This window comes from Molothrus aeneus, chromosome 7, assembly GCF_037042795.1.
Source record: "Molothrus aeneus isolate 106 chromosome 7, BPBGC_Maene_1.0, whole genome shotgun sequence".
Taxonomy (NCBI): domain Eukaryota; kingdom Metazoa; phylum Chordata; class Aves; order Passeriformes; family Icteridae; genus Molothrus; species Molothrus aeneus.
In genome coordinates, this window is record NC_089652.1 from 20,700,918 (window position 1) to 20,714,928 (window position 14,011).

A 14,011-nucleotide genomic window follows, 5' to 3' on the forward strand; every position below is an offset into this window, starting at 1 on the left:
TACATGCAGGTAGAGACTAGATGTAAGTCATGCTTCCATACTCCATTTGGAAAACATTCCAGAATTAAGGCTTGATTATATTTTATTAGACAGTTCCATGACACCTGAATAAATGCCTTGGAGAAATCCATGTGCATCTTTCATATGCTGTATTAAACCTTGGGTATAAAGCACTCTATTTTCATGTTGACTTTATGTGTGTTTTCTTCCTGGTATAGTAATGATCATATTCAGCCAAGGACTCTGTGTGAGCCTCTCAAACAGAAGTTCCAATTTTTCCCCTTTGGTTTCCTAGACAACTGTCAAATTCCAAATACAGTTCATTAATCTTGTTTTATACGAAGTTTATTCTTTCATATTTTTTATTGACTTGTTTCTGCAGCATAGTAAGACTAGGAAAGCAAGTGTTTCAGCTGCATGGTTCTTACCAATTCAATTAATTTTCCTAGTTTAGTTTGTTTCTTTTTTCTGAAATTCATAAACAATGTTTTCTGTTGCAAGTGCATTTTTGTAAGATTCCCTAAAAAAATTTAGAAAAGAATACTACTTTACAAACAGAGCTTTCTATTTCTTTTATACAGCAAAGTCAATATTGTGATGTATTTAGATATTGCTCACTGAAGTTTTATTGGGACATCATCACTGGCGTATTGTCCTATAATGATCTTTATAGCAAAATCTCATTTTGAATAACCCCATTTCTTTCTTTTCCAGTTTATCATTACATTGGGAGCTAAAGAGCATGAGGATATAGTTTGAAACATTCTTTGAAGTAATGTTATGTCTCAGAATTTGAAACATATTCTAACCAGTTTTAGATTATATGCTTGTGCTATATATGCAGAAGAGTTCAGGAAGGAGCCCTACATGAAAGAATCTATGTAATTTGTCAATCAGGAATCACTTCTGACTAGGCCTGAGATTTTACCCATGATTCTTCTTGGAAGTTTTGCTGTAACTACCACTTATTAGTACAGTATAACCATGATGCATAGAGGTAGAGACAAGGTTGGGGTCACATGTGAAAAAGGGTTCACTGACTTGTGCTTTAATTCAAAATACCGATTTGTTGAAATTACCTGCTCTTCTAGTGTTATTAATAATTCTCACATTAAAAATGAATTCCTCAGCATTTTGCAAACTGGCAGATATTTTATAACTGGAGAGAAGTTACACTCCCTTTTTTGAAAATAAATGCCTTATGAATGTTTAGTATTAGTGATTGTTCTTTTATTAGGAACCTCTAGAATCTCTTACATATTATTTTGAAACTTGTGAGCAGAAACACTTAAACATTTTGTTGTATCTGACCATGAGATCAAATTTCAGCCACAGTGCTGCTTGAGAGGCAGAATCCAGATGCACCCAATAGTCAAAGGGATTGGGAAGTCCTGTCTGTACCCCTAGGGAAAGCTGCATTCAGTGTAAAATATGTGTTGGTGGATAAGTATCAATGGTGGCAGAGTCATGATTCCCTGAGGTCAGTTCTTGAGACACAGCTTTCAGATGTCTTCAGTGGAGCCTCTCCAGCAGTGACTCACCACAGCAAAATGTGCTGAATCAGTGCTTCACTCAAAATGACCAAGGCATTGAGAGAATTTGCTCTTAGCCATCATTGGAATGAGTTTATGTTACATTATTAAACAATGGAAGCTCTAATTATGTTAACACTTATTGTATATTTGGGAAAATGCAATTCTAGATTGATAGGAAATAGTACCAGAAAAATTCTAGGTTAGTTTTTGAAATATTTTCTCTGTACTTGAAGTACTTGGAGATCCTCTGTCTTTAAGAGTAAAAGAAGCAGTGATCTAAAAGAAAGCTTTCACTTTTTGTTTTCCCACCTTTTGTGTTCTCTCTGACCTGATCTGTGTCTACTCAGATTTTCTTTATTTTATCTACAGAGTTTCTACTGTGGCTGTTCATGCTCACTGTATTTGGAGAAAAGTATTATTAAGAGCTGCTTTCACAAGAGCAGAGACCTAAAAGAGAGGGATGTGTTCTTCTTTTCTTCTCTAGGAGTAAAAGCAAAATAACAATATAAAACAGTAAAAAAAAAGCCAGAGGTATATCTAGATGACATATCTAAATGACAATAAATGTCTTAAAGACAGCTCATCTGAATCTCAATGGCTGAAGACGAATATGTGTAAGATGTAAGTAGACACTTTAAATTTAATGAACTGGATACCCAGATTATTAAAGACTGAAGAACACATGGCCAACCTTTGGTCAGCTCTTGTAATGATGCAAATAATTTATACTGAAGAACCTGAAGATACTGTGTTTTTCTGGTATTATATTACTTAGCAGGGAAGAAAAATTTTATTGCACAAAGAAAAGCATTCGTACCAACAATCTCTATAATAGATAACTTGAAGAAGTACCCATATGTTCATGCAAATATAGAATTAATTAACTTCCATGCTTGCTTAAAGACAGTAAATCCATTGGGAGTAATGATACACTGTTCAGTTCCCAAAATGACAGGTGAGAACACTCCTGTTGGTCTGGGAACTACCGTCTACCATGTCTTACCCCATGTCTACCAAAAACTGTTCTAGTGATGCAGTAATTCCAACAAGGCCCATTTTTCCCTTTTACTGAAAGCATGCAGGTAAAAGATGAGGTGGAGTCTTTGAAATGCGCACTTAAAGAATATTCTTAAAGTACTTTTGTTCTGTATTAGGTTTTGTGACATAACTAATTTTCAATCCTGTTTTTCTTACTTCTCAGTGCTCTTAGGCTGGAAAAATATGTCTATCTGAATATGTAGACTTACCCTTGTCTACTGTAATTAATTTTTGAGAAGCTTTGGACACAGGAACAAAGAATGAGAAAGTCTTGAAGGAACTGCAGTCTTGAAGACACTTCAGGTCCCAAGGAGAAGCCTTCCTTGCCAATTCATTTTCTGGCAGAAATGCAGCCTTTTTCTTTTCACATTAGCAAAACATGCAGAGGTTAAATTCTGAGATTTGGCATTTCTTAGAAAAATAAAGGTAAGACTGTCTTTTCTTCTCTGCCAGAAGTAATGTTTCACTGCCAAAAATGGCTAGTTGATATTCTGCTACATATCTTCACTAAAATACCAGTGGGAAAATGAAATTAACACCTTTATGAGGTTCAGCTATAGAAATTTGTGTTAAATATATCGTATCTATTTTTCGTTAGAATTTAAGGATCTCTGATGCTGGAAGGTATTTGCAAAATGTTGATTAGAGTAAAATATTCCAATTAGACTGATGGACTAAGACCCTTCCTCTTCCTCTTTAATTGCATATGGTTTTCAATTGTCCTTCTTCAGGTTTCTCCAATACTTCAAGTATTGACACTTGATCTCTTTTCACACATTCTCAGAGGCAACTCATGATGTTAAAGAAAATACAGGGCAGGCTTACATTTAAAAAATTCCTAGAGGTTTCGGTCAAATTTATCTATAAGATAAATGGGTCAGATAATTTATTTTGGGAGTTCTACAACTTGCAGGTAGGTATCTAAAGGAATTCAGATTTATTCCTTTACATAATCTATCAATTTTTGATTATTAAGAACTAAGATAAGAAATAAGAACTAATTAATTCAAAAGCAAATGTTGGAGAGAGGTCGCAGGAAGTGTTTTCTTTGGCTGAGGGTGGGGTTCTTAAGGTTTAGTTAATGTACTTTCACACCTAATTTAGAGTCATTACTGAGAACATGAAATAAGATTGCATGTAGTACCCCTGAAGCAATTGAAGCTTTTACTACATATACTATTCTTTGCCAGGTTTCCACCTATTTTAAATCACCCCATTCTAAATTATTTTAAAGCAAGCTTTTATTAAGGAATATTAATTGATTTCATATTCTCATAACAAGTATTTTTGTCTTCTGGTATTTATTAATTTTATTAATAAACACCTGGCATAGATTTAATTATTTTTTATTTTTATTTTGAATAGTTATGTAACACTAATGCCTATAGGCTACTGAGGCTGACTGCAAAATTACAGACAAAAATACAAAATACAAATACAGTCATTGCCACAGATAAATTATAATCTAAAAATTTACACAATGGATCAATAATAAATGTTGAACTTAATGGAAAAAAGGAAAACAAATCCTATGTATTCATCAGGGAGGACCTATAAAAACAAATTGTTAAAGTTTTAATTACTAGATTAGAGTTTAAAGAGGCAGGTTCTGACCAGGTGCTAAGTTCTGAAGCTGTTTTCACCTTTGAGGAAATCACTCCTTTCCTTGAAATACCTATTTTTATGAAGCCAACTTTCATGTATTCCTTGCCTTAGGACCCACGGCTAATTTTAACTGAATGTCTCTTCGGATATCTCAAAGAAATCTGCATTGCATTGCATTTACCACTGTGAAATACAGCAGTGACATTTTGAGTCTCTTTTGATCTTTTTTGTCATTCCATTTTTTACTAGAATATTTTAAAGCAGTAAAAAATAGGGTAAATATGCCAAGATAAATGGTAAACAATGGTAAATGTCAATTATGAAAAGATAATGATCTGTAACTTAAAAAAGTATTTCAGACCACATTTTTCTTCATGAAATTATTCTCTGTATACAAAAGCCATGAAAAATTTCAATAAAAATATTTAATTTTAGTTCTTCTCACAAGAAACTAATATTTACCTATCCTTTTCTTTCTTGAACAAACTGAAGGAAGCATTTCCTGATTTGGAATTTGATCAGAGAACAGTAATTTAACTGTAATTTACCTTCACTTCCAGAAAAATCAATACCTGAATTTTGTAAAGCAACGTCCCAAACACTATGAGAGGGAGCTAAGATGACTCATTTTTTCAGTCTGTCCCAGCATATGCTCTCTTGTATCTCTTTCCTCCTCGGGACAGTAGGAGCTTGAGTTGAGGTATTTTTCTGGTATCAGCACATAAGAGCTACACTTTTAATTTCTAAACAGCAGAAAGCAATTTCTAGCTGATGCTAGAGGTGGTGCCAATAGCCCTGCTGTTTCTGTCTGTCCCACTCTGGGAGACCCACCCTTTGATTTGGACTAATAGCTTTGCTTCCATTGAGACAGCTGCCCTTATTAACACTAGTGATTTAGAGAAAAGTTTTTAATCCAGGCTTTAGCATCTGAGAGGTTGTTGCAAGGCTTGGCACAGGGGAAGATACTAGTTCCAAATTACAGCTTCTCAAATAAAAGATTAGCATAAGAAAATTAGGATAGCTGGTCATCATTTTACAGATTCCATTTGCTATTCATGCACTTGCTCCAAGCCTAATCAACTGTTACAGTTTTAATAGAATGAAAGTCTCAGTAGTCAGCTTTTTCAAGGTTTTAGCAGGCAGTACTTTAAAGGGAAAAAACCCCAGCAAGATTTGCTATTTCTCCACCTTGAAAACCTTGAAGGGTGTATGTGCAGTTTCATGCAAAATGCAGATAACCTGTTAGATAACCTGAAGATTTGAATAAACAATCATGGTATCTACCTGGTACTTCTCTTGGTACTTTCACTTTTACCATTTGCCCTATTTAAGAGATCATAAAAATAGATACCTTCAGGCCACTTCTTCTGGCTTTTTCAGAGATACAGAAAAATTAATTTGACATTGTTAGCAAAGATATTTTACTTACTTTCTAACTCATCTTCTGTAAATGAAGAGAAGATTACTATATTAAAAATAAAATTTAAAGTTATCTGTGAATATATATTACATATCCACAGATAACTAGCTGTTATATATATATGGGGACATATATATATGTCCACAATATAACTAGCTGAAATATGTATAAAATTAAAAACATATATGTACTGTTTATTGCTCCATCTTATTATTTAAAGGTAGGGGCTGAAGGAAGACTGGAGAAGGACTTACAGAATGCAATGCTCAATTACAACTAAATTGCAAAAGCATGTCTTTAATAAAGGGGAACTTCATTTTTCTAATGAAATGTATTAAATTATAGAGCATTACATATATGATATATAAACCAGAATTGCATTTCAAAGACTTGAAACTCTCTTTGCTGATCAGCAGAAGGTACTGAGGGGCCTGGACCACATGTAGTTTTGAGACTCTTTCTTTAAAAATTGTTTTTTTAATGACAGTTTTTCTGAATTATTACATATACAGAATATCTGAATTCTGCCTAATATAATTCATGTCTTGGCAGTTTATTTACCAGATAACAAGCAATTTTAAAACTAGTGAAGGAAGGAGAGGGAAGCTATCACTAACAAATGAGCAGTTTATGAATCAAGGATTGCAAAGAGCTTGTTTAGGGCTCAGTACAGGCAACAGCACAACTTCTGTTTAATTGTTCTATTAAATTAATGCATGTAGAGAAACTGTAATCAGATACATATTTCTGTGTTGTTATGATAAGCTTTGTAACTTAAATTAAAATGCTTGGGGCATATTTAGTATAGGAAAAACCTTCTTGTGTAATAGCAGCAGCAAAGAAAAGATATAATTGCACTAGACAGTAGTGGAGGCAGGTCTCAAGTAATGTTTTTAACTCGTCAGGAAAACTTTTTTTTAGGGTATGTTTTTTTCCCTGAAAAATACAGTGAATCCCTAAGTCTGCCAATACTTTCCCCAGTCAGTCATTGGCTCCTTTATGGATTTCTAGAAATACAAATGCATATCCTTTAAGTGAGGACAATGCATTTTGTTACAGTATTCATAGCTGTAACTATTAATGGTGGAAAAGTAAACAAATGCATTGCGTTATAAAGACAAGAAATACACACTGATTACTTGATTTGGATGCATCTTTTGAGACTAGTTTCATAGAAAAAGCACCTAGAGTGACAAGTTGAATCACAGACCTGTAAAATGGGGAATAAATAAATGAATTATTCAGAAAGACCAAGGAGAAACCTCAGGCATCTTCATAGTTCATTAATCCTGCATGAGCAAAAGTAGTAATCAAAGGACTGTATCCAGAAAATGAGTGTGCTTTTAATTCTAAAAAGAAGGGACAATTTTGAGTTTAGGATCCTTTTAATTGGGAGTTACATTAATTTTAAAAAGGGATTAGCAAGGGCATCCATCTTGTACAAAGAAAAAAATAGTAGTGGAAATTTCATCATAGAAACCTATGATAAGGTTGCATGCTGGAGACTCTGGCTGATGTTATAATTTACTTTTTCCTTTTATATTGCATCTGTATGGCCACTCCAAGGTGTCTTTCATTCTGCACATTACATTAACTCATAGTTCTCCAGATATTCCTTTAGAGAAATTTTCTTCTTCGTGTCTAGAGTACAGAGTATTTTAATTCTGAATTTATGGTCAGATATCTTGGTTCTGGTCTTGTATTACTTATCTGCTTGGTGCTATAATCTACTGACTGAATTATTTTAGTGACCTCAGTGCTGATCATACACACTGATGCTGTGTTGTGAACCCACTCCGGAGATTTAGACTTGAGGTGGCATAGGAACGTGAGTCCTTACCAATCATTGGATTGGTAATTCAGATTTAGGAGTATGCTGTTTTATTTCTCTCCTCTAGTTTCTTACTCTGGGTTTTTCAAGCACTTTTAACATTCCCTTCAGCCTTCACATATCTTATTTCATAAGATCATTACCATAGCACTTTGTGTATCTCTGTGTGTGTGGATTTCTACAAACTGCTTCAGACAGGCAAGAAGCTTTAGGAGAAGGACTATTGAATGAGTGCAAATGAGCAGAATATTACAATTCAAATTTAGATGTGGCACCTCCAGGATACATATGTTGCACATCCATGAAGTAATGCAGCAAAGGCTACATGGCTTCATGTAACAGAAAACATAATTAAATTAGTTAAGTATTGAAACTCACTCTTAAAATTAGTTCTCATAACTAACATTTTTACAACAGTATGCTGTAAACTGTTTCAAAGTAGACACCAAGTAAGGCTTTAATTTATTCCCTGGTGGCAGGACTCTTTAACCATATCTGCCTTCATTTTGCCATTCTCTCCCTCCAGCTATTCAAACCTCTCAACTATGCTGTACAGCACATCACTTTAAATAACTGATCCTGCTGCAGAAGGACTTGGAAGAGTGAAAAATAACACTGCTTTCAGTTGATGCACTGCAGGACTTCATAAAGAGACCTGCTGTACAGTAGAGAGTTCAATGCAGAGAGCAGGGAAAAACAGCATCATCCACCACTGGTACTAAAGCCATTCACAGTGAACCAGTCGTAGGTTTCGGATGAGTTTCAGTCTGAAATAGTACTATGACACTTGCCTTGCAAAGAATCAGAAGCAGCGTCTCTTCCCATATAGCCTTAATTATACATGCTGTTTATTTAAAAGGCCTGTGGTTTTGATTCACAGCTAACAGTCAATAAATGCAACCTAAGCTGCTCTGGGATCTAATATTAGCCTTCAACACAGTTAAGTGTCAGTAAGTAAGAATTATGCTTGTTCCTCCCATAATTCAGTTCCTGTCATTTAAACATTTGTGCAAACCAGTTGTGCAAAATCTTTTAGTTTAATGAAAGTATTGATGTTTGTAAAGTTGTATAACTGATGCTTGAAAAAATATGGAGAGATAAAATTTATTAAGTTGTAGAATGTCGGTTTACAATTTTCAGCAGTATCTCACAGAACATGCTTTAATACTTGCATTTAAAAAAAAAAAAGCTGTACTGTTAAAACACTTTTATCAGCAATTTTCTCTAAGTGGGAGTGTCCAAGGACACAGGCAAAGCAGTATCTGTGGGCAGAAAAAGAAATGTCTTTTTCTGGATCAGCAGGAAAAAGCTGAAAAATAATTTATTAAATATCAAAACAAATTCTGAGCATTTGCTTTTAACTGCCATTCAGCCTTGAAATATGCTGCTTCTATTTCTATTTAAGCCTGGAAAGAGTTTCTGACCAAATGTTGGGGTTTTTCATATTGGTACAATCTAGCTTGCCTAAATTATTTAATTTTCTTTTATAGGTGATTCTTATGCAAGAAGCTAAAAGTAATTAAATTTGCAGGATGAAAACATGGCACAGGCACTGCTGGTACCACCTGGACCTGAAAGCTTCCGCTATTTTACTAGAGATTCTCTCGCAGCTATTGAAAAGCGTTCTGCAGAAGAAAAATCTAAAAAGCCCAAGCAAGAACATACAGATGATGATGATGAAAATGGTCCAAAACCAAACAGTGACTTGGAGGCAGGAAAGACACTGCCATTTATTTATGGTGACATACCTCCAGGAATGGTGTCTGAACCTTTGGAAGACCTGGACCCATATTATATCAATAAAAAAGTGAGTGAATTAAGTTTTGCACAAAATAGAATATAACTTTATACACTAGAAAAGCTTAATCACAAAATATGATGGTTAGAACTATCAATCTGCTAAATATCCAGAACCATCCTTTTATTTAACAGAACTGATTTATGCTCTTCCATATTGTGACTGCTTAAATTCTCTTGAGTTACTTGCTATTTACTTCATTGTAAGGAAGATGTGTCTTCATTGATCTTGCCTGAACTTGAGCACAGAATGAATTTGTTTTATTACAATGTAATAGTAAGACTGGATATGACAAAAGAGATGTTCTAAGCTTGGTTTTGCAATGGAAATAGTTGTAGATAACAAGATAGCATCCGCTCAAGTTAGTGAAATAGAGGACTGTAACCATATTGTTTGTTTCTGTATAGCTATAGAACATATGCAAACATACATATTAAATATTTTTATCTCTATACATGTAGCATATAGAGATTCTGTAAATGTTGGCTCATATGAAACTACCACAATGCAAACTATTGCTTGAGGTGCTTGGTTTTTTTATGATAGATCTCTACTGCAGAGCTGTCAATTAGAAGTCTCCAGAAGACCATGGAAAAGTTCGTTTTTGAGGAATGAATTGAAAAAAAGACATTTTTGGTGTTCTGAAGAGTTTTCATACAGAAAGACCAGAGCAAAGAGTTATGAAATTAAAGCAATGTATCTAAGTTACACGTGTGAATGCAACATATGCAAACTCCTAATAGAGGTGCATTTTCCCTTCCAATTTGCACAGACATACACAATCTTCCTTTTCACATGATCCCCAAATCAGGGACTCAGAGATAGAAAAGGTAGTTCGAACAGATCCATTCAAGTAAAAAGTTTGACTTTTTACAAGTCAGGATCTGCAGTAGAGTGTATGGGCTTTGGTCTTGTAGCAATGATGCTTACAATTGGAAGCGGACAGGTGTTATTTGAGTTAAGAGAAAGACAAGGAAAAAACAAGTATATTTCCACAGCTGGGATTAGTTGTAGTCTGTTTTAAAATCCTCCAGGGTCTGAAATAGTCCAACCTGGGAACAAGTAAAAGTACCTTAGGTCCTGCATTGATTAGAGAAAGTACGGGTGGCAGTTAAAGCCAGTTTTCCTCTATGCTCTTGTTTATTTCTGTGTGCTCCTTTAGCAGCATGAAGAGGTTCTCTCAGTTTCTGATAGACTGCAAAGTGTTGTGGGTGAGGAGAGTGAAGGAAGATGAGCATCCCTAAATTAAAAAATGCAGGTGTTTTATGGAGAAGTACTTGGGACTATCTTTTCCCTCTCTGAAACAGAAAGAACTGGACACAGTTGCTCTCTTGATGGCTTGAAGCTTTCCAGGCTGTCATCAAGATAAGAAATTTGATCTTGAGCCACCATAAAAAAATCAAGGCATAAAATACTTTAAACTCCAAGGAAACATTTTTTTGCTAGAAAAAAATGATGCAAATAATACTGCCACTTTTGTGGCTAAATTTGTGGTTGCCTTTGGTTTGTAAAACAGGTTTAAAAATTATGGCCTCATTAATGGGAACAGAAAATAAAGCAGAATCTATATGTAACTGCAAAACCTAACAGTTGCCAAAGTTAAATAAACAATGCTGTAGATAATACAAGTAAATACATTATTAAGTAAATGTAAAGAAATTAAAGTTCAAAGAAGTAGCATTGCCAAGGGTTATTTAAATTTATATGGTTTGGGTTATGACAACAGTTCCATGGAAATTCTTACAATATAATGTCAGTACGAAACCCTTTTGTCGACTACCTGCAAAACTTCAGGAATAAAGTTGCATAAGTAAGTTCAGGGATAAAGTTGTCTGAACAAGTGAAGTTTCAGAAAGCCTGAGAAGTTCTGAAGTATAGTTTCTAACCTCCATTGATCAGAAAAAGTAGTCAGATTTTTTTGGAACAAAAGTGTAAAAGCTCACACTAATGATGGATTTCTTAGTATCTGAGAACAATTAGTAAACTGTAGGATCTTTAGTCACAAGTGTGTGACACCTGTGTTTCTATTACCTAGCAGTATAATTATGCTCAACAGAAAACAAATGGACATTTTAAATCATGGTCTGGAATTAGTCATCCCTCCTCTGGTGTATATAGTAGAAACTACCCTTAATCATTGACTTGTCAGTGCAGAGGAAATCATATGTGAATTTAGTCTGTCTTCAGGCTCAGCTGCAGCAGTGACCTTGGGACAGGCAACATCTTGCTAGCATTTCCAGCTGGGTGAAGGACTCTAGGGCAGGGAGAAATGCCAAGGAGTGTGTGTCCCTTCTCTGCCACCCTCAGTGTTAGCTTGAGGTTTTTCTGTGAGCAGGCACCAGCAACACTCCTTTACCTATTTTCTTTCCTGCCGTGGAGTGGTTTACTTTCCTTCCCTGAGATTACTGTCCAAGGCAGTAAAGGCCACAGAGAGGGCAGAATTTTTCTGATCACAGCCAAGTTTTTACAGAGAATGGAAATCAACATGGAGAACAGTGATACTTTATAGCTCTGCTGAGAGTGTAACAAAGACTCTATTATGTTAACACAAAGTAGAGCCATTACCATCGACGAAGAGCAAAAGGAATGAAGAATAGTTATGTCCTGAAGAAATTTCAAGCAGAACCAAAGATGCAAGTAAACCTCATTCATAGACAAATACACTTAGGCAACGACTGCCCACAGAAAGAGAATAAACTGAACACAAACGATAGGTTTATTGGACCACGTTTTAAAAGATAATCACTAGTTAAATTTTCTGCTCACATATAGGGAAAGTAAGAGCACATTGTTAACAAGAAAACCAGATTTTTTTTTTTTAATTTTGTTGTCATAGGATGCCAAACCCTGGCATCTGTCTCACACTGCTCAGAACTATGTTAGCTGGCAATATATTAATAATTTTAATTTTTTTACATATATATATTTTAGAAGATGCATATAATTGATATTAATAGTATTTAAAATAGAAAGTGAAACCAAATTTTTAAATTGTGAATGATTTGTAATGACAATTTCTCCTTATCACTATACATATGTGTGTATATAATTCTGTCAAGTATTTGTTCCAAGTACAAACTGGCATTGTCCTTTTGCTATTTTAATTTTGTTTGTGTTTGCTCACAAGGTGGAATACATTTGATAAATTTGAATCACTGTAATCAAAGACTTCATAAGAAATAAAATTGAAATATTTTAGTGGCAAAATCCTGCATTTTGCTTTTATTGATAAAGTGGTATTGTTTTTTGTAATTTCCATAAATTTTAATTACATCATAATTTAGTTCACATGCTGGAAAATTTTGCAAATTTGAGAATTGGCTGTGGAAGACTTACTCCATTGCATTAATAGAAATAAGTTATTTTTATACCACAGGTAGACATTAGAATGGAACTTGTACCTCTCAGGTGGTAAATGGAAATTTTTAGTAGGAGGTAAAGATATATATGTAGTCAACACCGTATTTTAATTTTTGTATTACTTTTTTTTTTTGCAGACTTTCATAGTATTGAATAAAGGAAAAGCAATTTTCCGATTCAGTGCCACGTCTGCCTTGTATATTTTAACTCCTTTTAATCCCATCAGAAAAATTGCTATCAAGATTTTGGTACATTCATATCCTTTTTTCTGAATGTTGATTTAAGTGTTGCTATTTAAAAATACTTAATGACTGAAATAATACTTTTCATGTGGATGTACAAATTGTGTCCATGGGAGTGAACTATTCTAAAAAAATATATGTTGCTCACATTTAAAAAAGGAGCAATATCACATGTGAATTGCAGTATGATCTTCATCCCTGCTGAGAGAATTCTCTACTGAACCACCTAAATCTGTCAGAGTTTAAATATCAGGCTTTATATCTAAAAGGAGACCTGATCCCATACTGAGCCCCGCAGCTAAGGCCACATTAGTAACAAACCATTGCACTTGAACATATCTAAGGTCACACTTTTAGCAAGACCAGTAGTACTATTCATGAACTAGACTCACTTAGCAAGGACAAAAGAGCATGGGTAAAGAGCAGCTTTTTCAGCATTGTGTTTTCAGCATTGGGATAGGTGTCCTATAAAGGATTTGGGACAAAGGAGAGTATTTTCAAATATACTTCAATAGCGTTCAAAGAAAAACTCAGGCCTAAACAACCAACCTCTGACTAAGGATCTTTTAGACTGATCCATCCAGCTGTATTAAATGAGTACATTTGGGTAGTCATTTCATGATTTACAGAGTTAAAGATATGTTTAAACTTCATTTAAAACCTGCTATAATTACAAAAGTATTGCATTTTTTTAATGGAAGCGCACTATATGCCAGATGACATACCATTTAAAATACATAAATTTATGTGCAAAGCTTTGGCTTTAGGCTTTAATTAGAGTGTGATGTTATTTGTACACATTTGTAAACACCTAATATTTTTAAGTTATTTCAGTGTTACAAAGCTGTCCTACTTTTTTGACTTATGTGCCTTAACTATAACCTACATTATTCAGCATGCTTATCATGTGCACTATTTTGACCAACTGCGTATTTATGACCATGAGTAACCCTCCAGACTGGACAAAGAATGTAGAGTAAGTTGAACATTTTTACTTCTTTATTTTTAGATCTTTGTTTTTGTGTGACTCCAAATAAGAAGCATTTATTAAAATGTGAATGCCAGAATGGACTTGTCCAGAGTCAGGAAGAATCAGATTCCATGAGATCATCAATATCTTTCCCGTTTCCTCCCGAACAACTTAAATGGTTTAAGAGTAACACCATGTTTGCTAAAATTATG

General features: G+C 34.4%; 1 protein-coding gene across 4 annotated transcripts in view; it reads left to right on the forward strand.

Annotated features, from left to right (window-relative positions):
- The window catches only part of LOC136558822 (sodium channel protein type 2 subunit alpha-like), a 66,031-nt gene that overhangs the window by 6,007 nt on the left and 46,013 nt on the right, over positions 1-14,011 (forward strand). For all 4 annotated transcript variants that reach the window (XM_066553550.1, XM_066553552.1, XM_066553549.1 and 1 more), the window contains exons 2-5: positions 2,737-2,999; positions 8,920-9,236; positions 12,725-12,842; positions 13,715-13,805. In XM_066553550.1, the coding sequence (XP_066409647.1) occupies positions 8,970-9,236; positions 12,725-12,842; positions 13,715-13,805 (476 nt within the window). In that variant the 5' untranslated portion in view covers positions 2,737-2,999; positions 8,920-8,969. The remainder of the gene's footprint in view (positions 1-2,736; positions 3,000-8,919; positions 9,237-12,724; positions 12,843-13,714; positions 13,806-14,011) is intronic.